At 36.4% G+C, this 19,886-nt stretch overlaps 1 protein-coding gene and 1 pseudogene across 9 annotated transcripts in view; one reads left to right on the top strand and one right to left on the bottom strand.

Moving 5' to 3' along the window:
- The window catches only part of DEUP1 (deuterosome assembly protein 1), a 97,141-nt gene that overhangs the window by 75,562 nt on the left and 1,693 nt on the right, over nt 1-19,886 (bottom strand). For 5 of the 8 annotated variants that reach the window (XM_079103626.1, XM_079103629.1, XM_079103625.1 and 2 more), the window contains exons 3-4: nt 3,736-3,907; nt 2,250-2,345 (exon numbers count right to left, since the gene is read on the bottom strand). In XM_079103626.1, coding sequence (XP_078959752.1) covers nt 2,250-2,345; nt 3,736-3,907 — 268 coding nt within the window. Of the gene's footprint in view, nt 1-2,249; nt 2,346-3,735; nt 3,908-19,886 lie in introns of those variants that run through there. The other 3 variants (XM_079103630.1, XM_079103631.1, XM_079103632.1) reach the window with 3 other exon arrangements.
- LOC306639946 (fatty acid-binding protein 5-like) lies at nt 1,694-9,475 on the top strand (annotated as a pseudogene). Its single transcript, XR_013766814.1, has 2 exons — nt 1,694-1,734; nt 6,937-9,475. The product of XR_013766814.1 is annotated as a fatty acid-binding protein 5-like (transcript).

The raw sequence follows: 19,886 nt of genomic DNA, 5'->3' as shown, positions 1-19,886 counted from the left end.
TGTTTGCAATTGCTCATTGAAGCATTTTTAATAGCGGCTTTAAAATCCTTGTCAGATAATTCTAACGTCTGTGTGATCTTGACATGGGCATCTGTTGATTGTCTTTTGTCATTCAAGTGGAGATCTTTTTTGCTATCATGAGGCATTTTCTATTGAAACTTGGAAATTTTGAGTATTGTGCTATAAGACTCTGAATTTTATTTAAATATTGTGTTTTAGCAGTTCTGGTCTGACAGTGTTACTGCAGGGGTAATGGGGGACCACCTTGTTATTGCCAGGTGGTATTGGAAGTCCAGGTCTTAAGTTAGCTTCCACTGGTACCTGGGGGAGATGCTCCTTATTCCTGCTGAGTGGGAGTGGGAGTTTAGGGCTCCCTCTAGTCTTTCACTGATAACCCTCTGACTGGAGGATCATGAGTGCCCTGTTGCTGCTTCTCATATGGCCATCAGTGCAGTGATACTGTAGTGGTGGTGGTGGGGGATGGGTTTGTTAGCTCTAAGTGGTGACTGCTCACAAGGCTTCTGGTGATATCAAGAGAATGAGGAGGAGGGATGCCATATTACCATGAAGTGGGTGTAAAAACTTGACTCCATGTGGTTTCCACCGTCGTGATTGGTTCAGGAAGGCCTTGTTAACACTGCTGGTTATGAAAATCCTGGCTTCCCTCTCAGTCTGCTCTGACACCTCCCAGGCAGGGGGCTTAGACTACTTTGTTAAAGCCTGGAGAGGGTGGAAGTCTAGGATTTCCACTTAGCATTTGTTGGTGGGGGTGGTGCTGTTTTACCTGTGTTATTTGGCTGGAGTAGAGCAATAAATATATGAGTGTTTGATCTTGTTATGCTGTCTCCTTCCTGGCCTACTGACTAGAGACAACAGGTTTCTGATAGGGGCTTGTTTGTTTGCACCCATTGGTGTGTCTAGGTTGCTGGCTTCTCTGTTACCTAGTCTGCTGGTATATAAGGCAAAAACAAATCCTAGGGAATTCATTGCTGTGTCATTCTTTGGGTCCCAGGGTTTCCAACCAATCTATCTCTTCTCCCTACTTCTCAGAGTCTTATTGTTTTTTAAACTAATGCCCAAGATTTTTAACTGTATTCAGGAAGATAGGGAAAAGTACATGTAGGCTATCTTTCCAGAAACAGAATTCTCAAATAATTTATATACACAGAATAATTATAGTGTTTTAATGTTTATGTTGTTATGTTTATACAAAAAAAACACAGTTGATTTAGTTAAGGTTTAAATGCTTAGGGTTTCAGCTAGGAAAAACTATGTGTAATTTCATAATCCAAACACCAGTTATGGGGCTGTTACTTAAGTTATAGACAAAATGTCTAGGTAGATTAGGATAGTCTTGTAAGAGCATACCAGTTAAATGGCATCAAACTGTTTAATATTCCAGTTTTAATTGCCAAATCCCCTCCCTGAAAAAGGTACTACGGAGAAGCATTTACTACTTGGGCTCCATTGACTAGATTATCACATATGAAATCTTTGCACTCCAAGAAAAGTTAGTTATAAAGTGAAATTTCACAATCAAACCATATTTCCTATTGATTCATTTCCTAGTTTAAGAAAGGACCATATCTGCTGGATATGAGATGCCCAGAGGACTTCTGCCCTATGTGCTACTATTTGCTAGTACAATGGGAAGATTTAAGAAAGAATTTGGTATCCCTCTCATGACACATGAAGAAGCATTATCACTTATGAAACAGCCTTACCAATAATAAGGTAATGAAGACCAGTTTTAGTCTTTCAATTTCATAATAGTAAGTTTCCACTTTGCAAATTTCCATAGAATTTAAGACTTCCCTATTAGGTAGAAATAACCATGAAAGATAATTTTGGTTTTGTTAATAATTCTAATTTAATTAATCAACAAGCCTCTGAAGACCTAGAAAGCTATTTGTTTAGCCCTGTGCTAACAGTTAAAGGAGTACAGAAGGTATAAAAAACTGATAATTTAGTAAAAGTGACAAAATCAGTATATATAAAACAATGACAGGGGCAAACATGTAATTAAAATATAAGAACTTTTGTTTATATTAAAAACAATCAACTTTAATAAAATTAACAGTTTTATAGGAAAAACATATCAGAGTGATATTGCCAAATTATATTGTTATATTAAATGCATACACGAATAAATAACAACAAATCCCATCATTATATACAATTATACCAATAAAATGTGGAAAAAAAACATATCAAAATATATAACACTAAACTGGAACAAATTTTCTTACTTGAGCTTTTAGGGTTTGTAGTTGTCCTTCATAATTCTGAGTCATTGCTAAATTACATTTTTCCAGACTGTCCAACTTCTGTCGAAGTAACCCCACCTGCATTAAAAATAAATTTTAATTTTGCTTTCTCTAAATTTTGCCTGACAAAATCAGAAAATATACAAAAGAGAAGCAGAATTTAAATAAAACTGCTGCATCAAACCAAGAATAAATATTTGTACTGCAGTTCTTACAGTATCTATTAATAATTAAATTCACAAAAACCAAACATTGCCAGCACTATTCCACTAGGTATACATTATGATAGTGCAGTATGGATATTTAACAAAAGATCCTTATCACCATCACATTTTAAATTAAGATTTAGAACTTACTTACTTTGCATTGTCTTTTTGGGAAACTGTATCATCAATACTCAGGCAAAACCTCTACTAGCATAATTCATTTTTTTCTCCTCCATTGCCTGAAATGTGAGCTCTGCTTTAATGGTCTATTAACAGCTGTTACATTTTTATAAGAACTAACATATTAAAAAGAAAAAGGGCTAAGGACAGTTGTTAAGGATCTGACTTATTAAATTTGTTTGTTTACAATGTAGGTAAGGCACTTCTTTACATATTTGTGTCCTTTCAGGTAAAGAAGTAAGAGAATAATGCCTTGCATATGCCAGGCCTGATAACTTCCTCTAAGGTGAAGGGAAACTAGATCCCCAAAACTAAGGTAACCATGCCAAACAAAAACATAGTTAACTAAGCAAATAACTAGATCCATTGAAAAGCCAATAAAAGTAGAAAAATAGCTGATGAATAAGTTAACTGTTAAAGTTTTAATACATGATTATTAAACATTTCTCTTATGCTTTATCCACTAACCCTCACCACCAAATCCAGACACACACAAGTCAGTGTCAGGTAAGGCATATGGTTTTCCTGAACTTCTCAGGCCTGAGAGTTTTCTCACATTCTGTGACAAGCAGCTTGGCAATGAGTAGCCCAGCAGGGTCTGAGGGAGCTCCTCCAGGGTGGGTGTCTTAGGTGTACACCATACCCAATTCTTCTTTGTCCTACCAAAATCAATTCCTATACCTAATTTTCAGGAAATATTTTTCTCACAGATTTAGAAGAGACAAATGCTCTTGATCTCTGCCTGGAAGAAAGACAGTTTTGATAGCCAATTCTTTGTTTCTATAGCAGCAAGCATTTACATCTTTGTTTGAAGAAATGTTTATTTTACATATTCAGTAAATATTTACTTTTATAGAATGCATTGACACTATATGTCCATCTTCATCAGTGAATATCTATGGATTTATTCTCTATGCTTATTTCATAGTGTATATCAAGTATACTATTTGTTGGCAGAATTTTAAGTAATAAATGCTATAACAGATGCATAAGTAAAAGTATCTATAATGAAAAATGTTATGATAGAATAAATGCTATTTGTAAGAGTCTGATGAATCATGATTAATACATGCATTAAGTACCTCTTGACCTTTCTGATCCAAACAAGTTTGTGCATTTGCCAATTCTTGATCCCGAAGATCTAATCGTGTCTCCAAAGCCCTCATCTTTCTTTCCCAATCCAATTTCTTGTTGCTTACCATGATGTCTATTTGTTCCATTAATTCCTGAAGCTCAGCCTCACAAGGAGAAGCTCTGGCAGTTGTAGAAAAGTAAAGTACACTTTAAAAGACTGAATTGTGGGGGTAAGAAAAAGTACTAATTACTTAACCTAGTTTGATCATTTCTTCAAATTATTCAATTATTTAAAAAGGAAGAAGTCCAAAAACTAGAGATTAATTTTTTACATTAAAATTAAAAGTTAATTTTGGAGCTAGCAGTACATATACACTTAATTTTTTAAAATAACATTTTTTAGAGTGGACTAATTATGAAAAATCCTTAAGGATTGTTACATGTAAGTATATATATATGTACTTCTGTCTCACATGTAAGTATATATATGTACCTCTGTCTACCATACCTTGGGAAGATTTTAGAGGCAAACTGAGACATCAATCATGCTTTCCAGGAATAGAAGAGGAAACCTGAGCTAGAAAGGACCAGATGCACAAGTACTAACTATGCTATCATGCTGCTCCTCAAAGAGAGGGAACTGGGGCATGATGTCTGGAAGAAATTTGTCAGACAGGTGTGGACAGTGTAGCAGAAATCTTTAGATAATGGGAACACTACAAGTGACATAGGTGGCATTATCTTGGGTCTAGAAAGGTCTATTGAGGTTGAAACAAGAGCCTTGGTAACAGTGAGGATTATAGACACTAAAATCTCGTAAGAAGACAGATTGCTAGGTCTTCTAAGTACTGGACACTTTTTCTAGGAAACTGAAGCTTTCCAGAGAGTTCAGTCACTTAGACTGGATAAACAGGTGGATATTGAGACCTCAATTTTAGTCAAGGGTCACAAAAATATCCAGATTAAGAAAGTGAATTATTTCAACATTCATTCCAATGGTGTTGATCAGGCTTCTAAATACATTGTTGCAGCTGAGAGAAGGGCAAGAGGAGAGGCAAGTGCAAAATAATATTTCCTCCATTTAGTTTAATCAAATAAAAAATTTAGGGCTAATTTAGGATTGTGTAGCATTTTGGGGGAAGAGGAAAAAAAAAAAAAAAAAGACCCACAGAGGCCCAAGGTCACACAGCTTATTATTCAAAGAGCTCCCAACTTCCATGCATTCATGTATATCACACAGCAGAAGATGTGGTGTTATGAACAAGAACATGCTTGAAAAATATAGCAGAAATTCATTCCATTGCAGTAGGGTTAGAAACAGGTATTGGAACCTAATGAATTCAGAATTTCCAAAATAATTTCCTAAAATGCCCATATTCACCCTGTTTTATTTAACAATGTGTTTACTGATTTTGATATCAGAGAGGTTGTAAGTACAAAGTACCATTTTGAAGTCTCATAGTAGTCCTAGAATAAGGTCCTAAAGCCTTTTCAACTTTTACTTAAAACCTGAACCAAATCTGAGGAAATACAGTATACTAATTCCTCTATAAATATGTTGATTTATTTGAATTAAAATTATGATGTAGAGAAAAAGAACAGAACTGGCCTGGTGTTCTCAAAACTTTTTTTTTTTTTTTTCTCATATCAGGTGTGACCCTTTCCTACCCATACATTTTGTCTATTTCTTCTACTAGTTTAAGCTCTGGAAAAAGGGGACTTTATCAACCTTGTTCCTCTCTGTCTCACAAGAGCCTTAGCACATAGTAGATAGCAGACCTGAAGCCTCCCCCACCCCCTTTTTTCTGCTGTAAAGCTTTCTCATTTCCCTGCCTTCCTTTGAGTATCTGCCAAATGCCAAATGATGGTGGATGATTCCCTTGGTGGTATAGCAAGCTCTGAATAAATAGCCTTTGCTTGTTCTCATTTGGGTTATCATTACTTATCCCCAAAATACCTTTGTTTCCTTTGATTGACGCTAGAGGTTTTTCTCTACTGTTCTATACTCTTTACCCAGTTGCCTGAAAAATACTAGATATATAATATATGTTTTTTAAATTAATGAAAACAATGAATGACTACTGTAATATTTTCAGACTTTTCAAAATCCTGGTGTCTCGGCTTTGAACAAGTTCTTATTTTTTGATATTCTACTTGAAATGTACCACTCAAGACTTTAACATAACACAATAGATATGGTCTTATCAGCTCAGAGAGAGATTTACATTCATTGTTTTAGGTATCATATACTTTGATTCAACTAGGTAAGAGGCCACAATAGTTTTGAATTTTGGAGGAGAAAAGAAAAAGTGATATAATACTATTATAAGGTGCTTTTATTCTTTTTTAAATATATTTTTTAGTTGTAGTGGACATAATACCTTTATTTATTTAGTTTTATGTGGTGCTGAGGATCTAACCTAGTGCCTCACACATGCCAGGCAAGTGTTCTACCACTGAGCCACAACCCCAGCCCAAGGTGAGTTTATTCTTGTCTAAAATCTTTATTTCTTTTTTCATGCATGCTATGAATAAGTCACTTATTCACTCTCTTGTGCTCGTTTAGTTTCTTAAGGGGGAATCCAAGGGCAGGGCTTTACAGTCATCCCTATTAAATTTCAGCTTCACAGTTTCAGGCTTTCCGCATGGGTCACTGGTTCATTAACCAGTGTATGAGGTACTGGGAAAATGGACACAAGACCAACTGCTGCCTCCACATAGAAAGGGACATCCAAGGAAGGCAGAAGAAAAGACTGATGAATACATTCAGGTGTCTTAGAAAGGAGGAGTCCTGAACACAGACCCAGAACAGAAATTGGGTTATCTCAGGAGTCCTAAACAAGGTAACATCTGACTTTATATTTGGAATTCTGTTTCATGAGAGAATGTCTTTATTAAACCACCCAGTTTTGTGTCAGGTACAGATCTGAGAAGCATTATCTGTTTTATACAGAGAGATATTTACAGAACTTACATATTAACAAAATATGGATATGTAAAATATATACTATATACATATAAAATATATTTCATGTACTAAGTGTGTATATATAAGTTATTGATAAAATGCCATGAAGGATAAAATGAAGGACAGAGTTTTATGGTATTCTATCAAGCCTCCAGTGATTACTTATTTTATTATAATCAGATACAAATCCATTTAATAACTTTGCAACTTTTTCTCTTTCCCACAAAAATATCATGTAAAGCCCTGTAAAATATGATGGAAAAACTCAAATACAAAGCAAACTGCCCACATTCCATCTATTCCACTGACAGTGTACACCCACCAGCACCCACCATGACCACCGTTCAGCAGCTGGAAGGAAGATGGCACTGGTGGACAGCAAAGGCTCTGACGACTACATAAGGGAATAAAGTGGAACTCACTATGAGAAAAATGGGTGCAATGGCTAAACCATATTGTACCATCACTCTTGAAGACCAGAAGTTCAACACAGAAACTGAAAGCACCTTGAAAACAACATAGTGTTCTTGTACCGTGGGAAAGAAGTCTGAAGAAACTACAGCTGATGGCATGAAAACAGATGGTCTGCAGTGTTGTATGCAGTATGTTGGTTCAACATCAGGAGTGGGATGGGAAGGAAAGAACAATCACAAGAAAATTGAAAGATGGGGGATTAGTGGTAGAGTGTGTCATGAAAAATGTCACCTGTACTTGGTTCTATGAAAAAGCAGACAAAAATTCTATCATCACTATAGATAGGGATTAACTGTAAGAATGAAGCTCAGTTCAATGAGCAAATCTCCCTACTACTGCTGCTATTTTTCATTGCTGTGTTCAATTATCTCTTTATCATAAATATTTTACATGCAACTTTCAAAGTGTTGGTTTAACTAGGGTGATCCTTTCAGTTAGTGAGTATAAATGTATTTATGGTAAATAAATAAAAATAAAAATAAAAAAATTCACATACAACTGTTTCTTGAGGTGCCAGCATATTAATCCTATTGACTGGGGCTGGTCTAGTGTGTGTGGGGAGTGGGGACATATATACTCAGTACTAGCAGCCTCTACTATTCCTTCCAGTATGTGACCTAAGATTTAGTCAAACTCAGTTTTACATCAAACTCAGCTTTTCATCAAATTTAATATTGCCTTTTGAACTTACAGTTTTTCAACCTTCTAGTGTGTCTTCTGTTCTTTAGTTTTTCAGAGACAATTTCTAGCAGTTCAGTTGTCTCATTATCATTAAAATCTGCTCCTATGTCTAGTGAAACTTTATAATAAAAATTAAAAGATTTGATTTAACCTCCTTCACATAGCTGCACATTAATGTTGTTCTTTATTTATATATTCATTACTTCCTTTAGTCAAATGCTAAAACTCTCTAAGTATTTTCCTGTATTTCCTCTCATGGATCTTTACAACATCCCTGTAAAGTATGTATTATTTTTTCAGTTTTAGAAAAGTTGAAGAGCTAAAGAAAAAAGAATATCTTCTGAGTCTTCCAGCTTTGGAGACTGGGTGGACCAAGTCTACTTAAGGCACATCAACCTTAGTCCTCATTATTGAGTTGATTCTTAGGAGAAATTCACAAGAGAAGCCTAGGTTCAGGCCAGATTCTTCTGCATTAATCTTTTAATACATTAAGCCAGGAGAGAGGTAGTACCTGAGACCTGCAGGGTGACGGACCAGGATATCAGGATATAAAATTTGGAAATTAAGAGGGATTAAAATAGAAAACTGATTATATCAATGGTGGTAGTCTTGGCAAGTATGTTGAGAAGGTGCTATAGAATGGAAAAGAGTTACATTTGGAATAAAAAGGTTTTTTGCTTATTTAAAAATTGGGTTATTTGGGTTTTATGGGGGTTTTTGCTATTAAGTTTTGAATTTCTTATATATTCTGGATATTAAACTGTTGACAAATGTATACTTTATAAATATTTTCTCCTATAGGTTGTCTCTTGACTCTTGATTATTTCCTTTTTGGTAAAGAAACTTATTTAGTTTGATATAGTCTCATTTGTTAATTTTTGTTTTTGTTAACTGTGTATTCAGTGTCAAATAATAATTGAATGAATAAATGAATAAATAAATAAATCGTCATTGCCCAGACCAATGTCCTGAAGTATTTTTCCTGTGTTTTCTTATAGTAGTTTCAATGTTTTGGTCTTATATTTAATTATTTAATTAATTTTAAATTGATATTTATAACTGGTGAGATAAGGGTCCAGTTTTGTTCCTCCACAAGTGGATATCCAGTTTCCCAAGCACCATTTATTGACGACTGCCCTTTCTCCATTGTACACTCCTTTGTCAAAAATCAGTTGGCTGAAAGTAATGCTTTGCTGTCTTGTTTATTGTTGTCTTTGCATGAACCCTGCCCTACATATACCTTGTCCAGTCACCTGCCACCTGCCAATGTGGACCTCTGGACTGCTCTGATGTTGAATGTCCTTAACTGTCCACACCCCCACCTGACAGAAAACAAGGACTTAGGGTTATTTCCCCCAATTTCACCCACTTTTAGCAGTAAGCAGCTGGGAGATGTTGTCGTCCATTTTCCCACAGAAATAAAATGTAGAAATTGACAGTGTGAAAATATAACAGTGGTCCATTTTATGCTTTGAATATAGCACTTACTTCTCTGCCACTGCAGTTTATTTTTAAAATGGATGTTTCTTTCTCTTACTCTCTCCTTGCTCCTCCCTAATCTCTCCCACTCCCTTCTCAGGGGAAGCAGGATTACCTTTCTTCCCCATCCTAGGCAGATTTATTTGTTCATGAGTACACACCCACCATAGGAATGAAATAATCCAAATGGTACCAGAAGATCTCAGAAATGACTATCTCCCAAATTAACAAGTGAATTACAAATCCAACAGAAAACATACGAATGAAGCCTTTGAATGGCCTTTTTAAAAGCCCACTGTTCCTGCTGATGGGCAGAATCACAGTCTCTGGGAGAGGAATCCCCTGTGTTTCTCCTTTGCTAGCAAAGCAATACGATTTTTTCCTTTTTCTCAAAAAATAAAAAAAAGTTGGCTGTAAATGTGCAGGGTTATCTCTGGGCTCTTTATTCTGTTCCACTGGTCTGTGTGTCTTTATGCCAATATATGCTGTTTTGATTGCTCTAGTTTTGTAGTATATTTTGAAGTGAGTTGGTATATTGCCTCTTGATTTTTTTTCCTCAGCATTGCATTGGTTATTCAGAATCTCACTGCAGTGAGAATGGCTATTTTCAAAAAGCAAATAAAAAGTGCTGGCAAGGATATGGAGAAAGACAAACCCTTTATAATGTTGCTGAGAATTTAGTAATTACTGAATCATGGAGATCATTATGGAGTCATCATGGAGATCAGTATGGAAATGTGTTTATCTAAATCCTGAAAAGAGAATACCATATAATCCAGCAGTCCCACTGCTAGGTATGTACACAATGGGAATGAACTTGTTGAAAAGACACGTGCAATCCCGTATTTATTACTATTCACAATAACCAGGATATATCAACTAAATGTCTACCAGCTGATGAATGGATAAAGAAAATGTGGTATATACATAATAGAATTCTATTCAGTCACAAAAAGCATGAACTCTTGTCATTAGCCACAACATGGATGGACCTGGAGGACATTGCAAAGCAAAATAAGTATAGAAATATAAGCACAATATGATCTCTCATGTAGAATCTAAAAAGGTTGATCTCAGAGCAGTAAACAGCAGAATGGTGGTTTCCAGAGACTGGAGGAGCAGTGAGGAATATGAAGAGGAGAGATTAATCCCAGAGCACAATGCTATTGTTATTTGATAGGAAGAATACACTTTATTTTTCTTTTTAGATATGCATGACAGTAGAAGATATTTTGACATATTGTAAATACATGGAATATACTTTATTCTAAGTAGGATCCCATTCATGTGGTTGTACATGATGTGGTATATTCATATACTAACATAGGAAAGTTCTGTCTGATTAATTCTATTGTCTTTCCTATTCCTATCCCCCACCCTTCCCTTCTTTCTGTTTTGTCTAATCCACTGAATTTCAATTCTCCCCCACCCCTTGTTGTCTGTTAGCATCCACATATCAGAGAGAACATTTAATCTTTGGTTTTGGGGGATTGGCCTATTTCACTTAGAATTTCCAGATTCATCCATTTTCATCCAGCAAAAGTCACAAAGTCATTCTTTCTTATGGCTAATATTCCATTATGTATTTATACCACATTTTCTTTATCCATTAATCTATTGAAGGGCACCTAAGTTGGTCCCATAGTTTAGCTATTATGAGTTGAGCTCCTGTAAACATTGATGTGGCTATGTCACTAAAGTATGCTGATTTTAACCCCTTTGGATGTATAATGAGGAGTGGTATAACTGGGTCAAATGGTGGTTCCATTCCTAGTTTTTTTGAGGAATCTCCATACTGCTTTCCAGAGTGGTGGCACCAATTTATAGTCCCACCAGCAATGTATGAGTATATCTTTTCCTCCACATCAGGAGAAATAAGTTTTGGTATTCCAGGGCACAGTGGGTGAATATGATCAACAATAAACATTATATATCTTAAAATAGAGGAGAGGAATTTAAAGGTACTCCTCATAAAGAAATGATAAAAGTTTAAGATGATAGATATGTTAATTACTTGAGTTGATCACTATCTGATGAGTATATGAATCAAAACATAACATTATACCTCATAAATATGTAAAAACATTATGTGCAGATAAAAAAAAAATTAGTAACCTTTAAAAAAAAAAAGTGCCAGGGTAAGATTCATGGACATGTATGGAGGTACCCCAGAGTAGTTTTGTGGCTGGTGGGCTCTTTACTAAAATCCTTTCAAATATGGGCTTATATACTGACTCTTAAAAAGGCAGACCCTCAACAGATAGACTGCTACAATGACTGTATGGCTTGTTATCCAAACCAAGATTATTTTGAATGTGAGAAGTAATAATTATGCTAGGATACCAGGTGGAAACAGTGATTATTCTGGGCAATCTGGAATGTAAGGTCATCCTACCACTTACAGATCTGGAAAATGAAGGTGGAAAGACAGGTTTATAAAATAGAAAAAAGAAAATAGAGAGTGAATTCAGTTTGGGATATGTGAATAGAAATGAGTCTAGAGCTTAGGAAAGACAAATATGAAAATCATCATGAAAGGAAGGAAGGAGGCAGGAGGTGTAGAGAAAAGAGAATAGACTATTTCATGAAATATGGAATGGTCTAAGAAATGAGTTTCCAAAGGGACTGATAAGCAAATTTTATTAGTTCTTAACTTTTTCAAAATCTTTTTAATGAAACTCATTCTAATATATTACATTTATTTGTCTAAGCTAATAGGCTGTACTAAATATAATTTAACTTTTCCATGGTGACTCACAGACCCTGTTCTGTACATCAAATACTGTACCACACCAGAGACATTAATAAGACCAAGTGGGAGAGACTCCAGGAGAAGTCCCAGAACCCACCTTCATAGACATTTCTGTGATGTCAATCTGTTCTTTAGTCGATTGTCTCTCCTACAACAGTAAAGTGAAAGATTTGTTATTTTAGGACTTTTAGGTCATAGTTTCATGGTTACCCTTCTTCAAAATTAATTATTGAATAATAGATAAAAATAACTTTTCCTCAAGAACTTTTCTTGTCATCCAAAAAATGTTATTTACTGTCATCGTTAGTGTTTGCTGAGTTAGCAGCAATAAAATGCCTATTTTTACTGCTTAATTGAGATGGTGGCTCATATTCAGTCCATTCTTTTCTCTCATTTGCAAGAAGCTTAATGCTGTGATGTGGAGGAGGCATAAACCTCATTATTAAAAAAAATGGGTGCTTAAATATATTTATAAAGACCTCATTCTAAAGCCTTTATCATGACAATAAAGGGAGGCATTAAGAGAAATAAAATGCAATGCCATATCCTTCAAGTCCCTATCAATGTTTTATCAGAATTCTAGAATATACACATTTAAAATCTCATTTTTTATGTTCTAAACAGAGAGAAATACCTACACTAAAGATGAATTTTTTTGGTAATAATTTTTCACATTTCAAGTAACTTCTTGGTGACCAATGGAAGAAAGTAAGAAGACAGTGATAGTGAAATATTGGTGGCACCACCTTCACCTTCAGGTGATTCTTGATGATTATTTGAAAGTATAAATAGCATCACTGTCTTCATAAACTTATGTATCCAAATAATTACTTCACAGTAATATATACAAATATATGATACAATTAATAAAAAAATGATTATTTATACATGTATCACTTGGGCTCTGTAAGCCAATATCTAAGACAATTAAATTTTCTCTTGAAAGAAAGCCTATTTGATAAGACACCAGTGTCAGTACATATGAGGATAGTCATTTATTCTTTGCTATTTAAAAAAATTGGAGCTCTTTCACTAGATCCCAACAGGGAAGAACTAGATAAGAAATGATAAAAACTGTTTTTCCAATACCAGACAATTTTTTGTTTTTTTTTTTTTTTTTTGGTATTGGAGATTGAACTCGGGGTCCTTAACCACAAAGCTACATCCCCGTGTCCTTTTAAAATTTTGATACAGGGTCTGACTAAGTTGCTTACAGCCTTGCTAAATTGCTGAGGCTGGCCTTGATTTTGCCTCAGCCTCTGGAGGTACTGGGATTATAAGCATGCGCCACCATTGTACCTGGCTGAATGTTGGAAATTTCTAATGATCCTCTCGTGCTAGCTGCTTGTGATAATTTCTTAATGTGTTTTTGTAGCCTGAACTCCTGAGGTCCAGATTTCTATATCTATCTACCTATTCAACATTGACATTTCCATAGGGTGTCTAGTTGCCTCTCAAACATCATGCATTCAAAACAAAGCATTTGACTCTCTGCACCAGAGACTTGTTACCAGTCCAGGCCTCTCTTACTGGCACAAAGGCTACCAGTTGCTCAAGATAAAAATTCTTAATGATTCCAGATTTGTTTTTTCCTCAAACCCCCCAATAACAGTATGTCCTACTGGTGCTACTTCCAGTATACATACTAAGCCCTAACCACTTTTTACCATATGATAAAGCCTGGTATAGATTATCCTTATCTCTTGTCAGCTGCTGTAGTTTGGAGATGGCTGGACTGTTTCCCCCAAAGGTTCATGTGCTAAAAGCTTGGTGCCTACTGTGGTGATGTTGAAAAGTGATGGAATCTTTTAGAGGTGTGGTCTAGTGAGAGATAATCAGGTCATTGGAAGTTAGTTCCCATGAGGGAGAGTTATAAAAAGAGAGAGCCTGGCCACTGAATCTTTTTGACTTCTTATCTAACGTGTGATCTCTTCTGTACCAGCTCCCGCCATCATGATGCCATCTGCCATGAGGCCCTCCTACAGAGCTTCCTGATCTTGGACTTTCAGCCTTCAAAACTGTGAGGTAAATATATACCTTTTCTTTATAAAGTGCCCAACATTAAGTGTTTTGTTAGTGTAACAGAAGATGAAATAATAACTACCTTAGATATCCATCTTTCCTTACTTTGATACTAACAGTGCTCTGATGTTATTCAGAGTAGAAATGTACACAGTTAAGAAACATTACATTTCTCAGTGTTCCTTTGAGATAGATATGGCCATGTAACAAAATCTGGCCTGTGAAATGTAAGAAACATTGTCATAAAGTTTTTTGAAAGAGAACTGCTGCAGATGTTGTCAGTGCTCTATACATCCTCATGTTTGCCACTTTGAGACACAGGCCTGATTTTCTGTGGATAAATCCCTTTGGCTGGGTACCTTCCATGGCTACTGGTGTCTTGTCACCTGTGTGATCATAAGAGCTTTTGCCTAGCTTGTCTTTGTTTTCTATCCTTGCCCCCCTATAATCTATTCTTCCCAAGGCAATCAGAAAGAACATTTGAATACAAAAAATGTCATGCAGAATGAGAATTTTAAACAGAAAATGTCACACCTTTGCTCTAAGTTCTCCAGTGACTTTTTACAGTGAAATCCAAAGTCTTTACCCAGGTCTACAATGTCCTGTAGGATCTGGCCCTATTTGCCTCTCTGACTTCACCTCTTACCAATTTCCCCTTGCTTGCTTCTTTCTAATCTAATTGGCCTCCTTTCTGTTCCTTGAAAACATCAGGTATGTTACTGCCTCAGAAGCTTGGCTTTTGCTTACTCCTTTATGTGTAATACTGATTCTCAGCACATCCATGTGTCTATTCTCTCATATTCTTCAGGTCTTTCCAAATGCCTCCTTCAGATTTATTCTGTAACTCTTTATTCCCACAATTTGCTTATTTTTTCTTTGTAGCAGCTAGTACCATGGCTTCTAGTATAAAGAAAATCTTATATACATAAAATCTGCTATAATACGCATCCTCCCACAGATGATAAGCCCCATGAGGTTCCTGAAATCATTGTGTAGCCACAGTATCAGCCTTGATCTACCAACCGTAAGAAAAATACAAATACTAATTTATTTGGGCATTGAATTATAATACTCTGGACTTGACTTAAAATTTGTGTTATAGTAGGCCTCTTCTGACATTGCTCCATCAGGAGAATGGGATGCAGCCTTATTACTATCAGTCAGTGGTGAAAGTTCAGGTTCTTGATTCAGTCTACTGTCACTTGGAGGGAGAGTCCTCAGTACTGCTAGGTGGAGTGGGCACGAAGCTTCCCAATGGCTCTTTACTGATATCACCTTGGTTGGGAAGGGCAGGGGTGCCTCGTTACTCACCATCACATGGCCTCTATTGACACTGAGGTTGTGGCCTCATTACCATTACTGCTCAAAGTGTCTTGCTTTCCTTTACCATCATAAGTATGTATCTCCCTTGAGATAGTCTGATTTGAGGAAAGACTTGGTTATTCCTGAGTTCATGGGTTACAACACCAATGTCTTATATCCCACCTAAGTTTCTATTAAGATACTCTGATCAGCTATTCTCTATAAGTTAATTGTTCTGCTGATCCACCAATTACTTCCAATTCTTGAGTCATTTTAAGTAGCATATAACTTGAAAATTATAAAATTAGAATAAAGGTATTTGCATTTCTCCTTTCTTAGAGAAAATTTAGAAGGCATTTTATAGTGTACCTGGCTCTGTCCTCTTATACACATTAGCATTTGTATAGTTTAAGGTTAGTTACTCCACTCACGATGGCTTGGCTAGTGAATTTCCCCAAGGGCAGTTATGCTGCATGTTTGTACTTGAGTATGGCATGTATGAAATGTGTTTTTCCTCATTCTATAACACTTCCTATTGTAAGAAACAATAACAACTTAATTGCCTTTAGAATAAAATGTGAATAACCAAATATTCCTATTAATTTCAGGATATAATCTAATTTAAGTAACATTAACAGCAATGAAAGCAATGTTAGTATGTTAGTATGTTACCTTCAGAGACTCCACAAAAGCATACCCTAGTCTGCCCTGTCTCTGGCCACGAAGCCATTCTTACATAACCATGTTCCACACAATCCCCAAGTAAAAGGTAAACACCCTCAATACCCCAAAAGGATCTCCAAAACATTTCCAGCATTCTAGTCACTCTTTCATACCCTGCTTTCATATAACTCCACTTCTAATTCTGAACTCTTGATTCACTTTTCTCTGGCCCTTTGGATGTTGTATATATAGTTGATCTCCCTGTTGTTTGACACTATTCCCCATAATAGGTTCTTGTTCTTTCAGTCCATTCACTCATTCACATATGCTGACTGCATACCCACATTGGGCCAGGCACTGTGCTGGACCCTGGGGGAGAAGATTAACACTGCTGAATACAACTGGGGCTCCTGGAATCCACTGAACTACAGTGTTGCTGAATTGGCTTCCTGTTCCTACTGCCACTACTGCTCTTGCCTACTTTCCTATTTTTGTCTCTATTTTTTCCCTTTCTGATTCATTAGTTTAGTTTAAGAAGGATACAGCTTTTACACTAACTACTGTTCAAAGAGTCTGCTTCTTTCTTCTAGGGTGATGATCAGTGGTATGCTCATATGTCTGTAACCTTCATGTGTTTGGCACTTCTCTGGTTCATGAATGTTCTTATAGAAGTTCACAAATATTCCAGGTGGTTTTAAGGTGCCAGAAAACTGAGCACCACAGAACACCAGGTCAGGTGAACTGTACCTAACCTCTAATATGCAAACACAGGTTTATATGTATCAGGCCTTTTTCTTCTTCCTGTCCTCCTTCCTCTCCTCCCTTCTCCTATTCCTCCCCCTTCTTACATAACTACTAAACCATGCAACAAATCTTACTGTTCTGCAAAAGTCACATGCAAATGTATCTGCACAGTGGTGTTGTTTTCATCTTTCCCTAAACTTAGCAGGAGCTTAGTCAGTCTCCCAAAGGAATCTTAACTTCTTTATTTTTTTCCTCCCTCTCTCTCTCCTTTCTGAATTTCCTTTCAAAATCATTCACTGAGTTCCTACAATCACTTAGCATTGTGCTAGTGTTTCAGACTCTACCTTCAAGTTAGATGTCCAGATTTTTACCCCAGGTCTACTTCACTTTAATTTTTCACTGGGGAAGTAAGAAATTAGAAGAACTTGTCAAATTTGATTACTCTGGAGAGTAAATGTGTGTAAAGGGTGGAGGGTAAAGTATGATGGGGGGAGAACAGCGTGTGTCATCCGGAAATCAACAGAATCAATCAATGTGCAAGAATAATAATATTATAATTTATTAAAGTTGCAATATGTTGACTTATATTAGAAATATGAGCTTTTACAAACTAAAACTGTATTAAACACATCAAGAAACAGGTAAGTAAAGCTGGAATTCTGAATGAATATATCTCACAGAGAAAGGGTACTTTAAAGGGTTAAGAAAGATGTACACATTAGAAAACCAGGGTTTTAAAGGACCTTTCTGAATTTAGATGTGAAAAAGCTAAGCTTTAATATTCATCTGTTTTGGTTCTTTGAAAATACGACTCTTGTAGCAAATAAGAATTTTGTGGATCATGTAGCAGTATTTAGATTTTTAGGAAGCATCTGACAAAAGTTCTATGAAAGAGATCAATGGCTAAGGTACAAGTTACAAAATAAAAAAAGAGAGAGCAAAAGATTCAGTGGACAATCATAAGACTTTTGGTTAAAGATGGATGAACACACACATTTTGCTCCCTTCTCAAATCCTACTAAAACAAAACAAAGGGATATTTTTAACATACAAGGTTAAGTCTACAAGGACAAAAATAATGGGAATAACGAGAACTAGTGGTGGGGAATAACGAGAGCTAGTGGTGGAGAATAACAAGAAGCAAGCCAAGTAGGTACTTCTGGAAGCAGGAGGTGAGTATAAACCTGAAGTTATGAGGAATGACTAAGAAGTTGGGCTCCTAGGTCCTCTTGCTGGCATTACACTCAAGGCATATTCTCTGGCAGAAGGTAAAACACAGAGGCTCTGGAATGAGGGAATACTGGCCCAGCAGGGACAGGGCCACTATGCTGGAAACTGGGGGAGAGGGTTAAGTTAAAGTCACACAGTGTAAGTCTAAATTCCCAGCCTCCTCCTCTTCCTCAGTTCCCAGAATGCTAGCAACCCAACGTACATCCTCTCGGAAGAAGGATGATGATCTGATCAGCCTGAAACAGCAGACTGAAAGAATGACATCAAATCCTACAAGCAATAGCCTACCCTAATGACCACACAATGAAGACCACTGTCATTAAGCTTCTCTGTAAATACCTGCTTTCTTTCTACCTGCTTTCTACTCTACTACTCTACCATTCTTAAATAGGAGAAAGCAGTTAGGGATCCCAGGGCTATATGAAGAAAGTTGCTCACCTAACAATGAAGGTAGTTCAAATACAAACAGACATTTTTGAAAATACATAACCTGTATCTTAGTCCTTAATGTCATCATCATACCAGGAAGCCAACATATAATTGATCCAGAATCCTAATTTGGCTTTGCTGTGGATCCTAGACAGTGTTCCTTGCATCTCATTGCCATTCATTTCCAACACAGGAGGGAATCAGAGCCAGATATATCTGAATTCAAATCCTAACTCCTGCAGTAACCAACTGTATATTCCGGGGGGAAATCTGTATTTTCTGTTTCTGAGCCTCAGTGTGGCAGAGGCTGCTATTTATTCAGTAATATCCATTCTTCTTCTTATACAGATGATCCTTGACTTAAAATGGGGTTATATCTGGATATGCTGAAAATATCATAAGTTGAAAATGTATTTGATACACTAACCTATTGAACATTGTAGCTTAGCAACAGAGTGCACTGGAGTATCAGTGTCTACTCTCTAGCTGCTGCGGTCCAGCATTGTTGAAGAAAATCATACCACATATTACTAACCCAGGAAGAGATCCAGACTCCAAATTTGAAGTATGGTTTCTATTGAATGTGTATCTCTTCTGTAACCCTCATGAAGCTGATCATAAGTCAAACCATCATGAGTAGGGGATGGTCTATATTACATAACTTCTAAGTTTTATCTGGACATATGGCTGCCTAGTAAGAGACCAAATTTCCTGGTGTTCTTGCCTCTACCTGGGACCGAGTTTTGACCAATGGATAATAAAACCTAAGTGAGGCCTTCCACTTCCAGGTCACAGTACAAAAGGAAAGGTCTTGCTCTCTCCTCTTGCCCTTCCCCTTCTCTCTATTAAGAGCACAGTCAAGAAGGTGGGAGCTGAAGCAATCACTGTGGGTCCAGAGATAGAAATCAGGTAGTGAGATGACAAAGCTGCCCTACCAGTCCTGGTCTGCTTATCTCAGACTACTGTATAAAATAGAAGTAAAATGTAATCTTACTTAAGGCACTATATTTTGGGAGTCTCTGTTATAAGAACTCAAGATTACACAATAATATATTCCATTTTTTTACTATAAAATGAGAATGATACCTAGCAGGACTGTTTTAAGGAGAAGGAAGGGAAAGAGTGATAGTTGTTACTATCCACTATCCAGAGTTGTGAAGCTTTTCTTCAGCAGTCTGATGTCAAAGTCATGATCTGAGCAGAATCACTGAAAGTGAGACACCTGGAGTAGTGTGACTAGTGCCAAAGTCCTTCACAATGAAGACTAGGTGCTATAGTACAACCTCACCTCCCAGATCTGAGGTCAGTTACGGGCAAGTTAGCTAACAAAATGAAAGAAAGAGAAAACTTTGTGACACTGGGGGCCAGGAAAGGGTGGGGAAACATTTATGAAAAAAAAAAGGATTCATTTTGTA

Source organism: Sciurus vulgaris (assembly GCF_902686455.1).
Source record: "Sciurus vulgaris genome assembly, chromosome: 11".
NCBI classification, from domain to species: Eukaryota; Metazoa; Chordata; class Mammalia; order Rodentia; family Sciuridae; genus Sciurus; species Sciurus vulgaris.
Note: the sequence above shows the minus strand (reverse complement) of the source record. Positions and strands in the feature narration are given on the sequence as shown.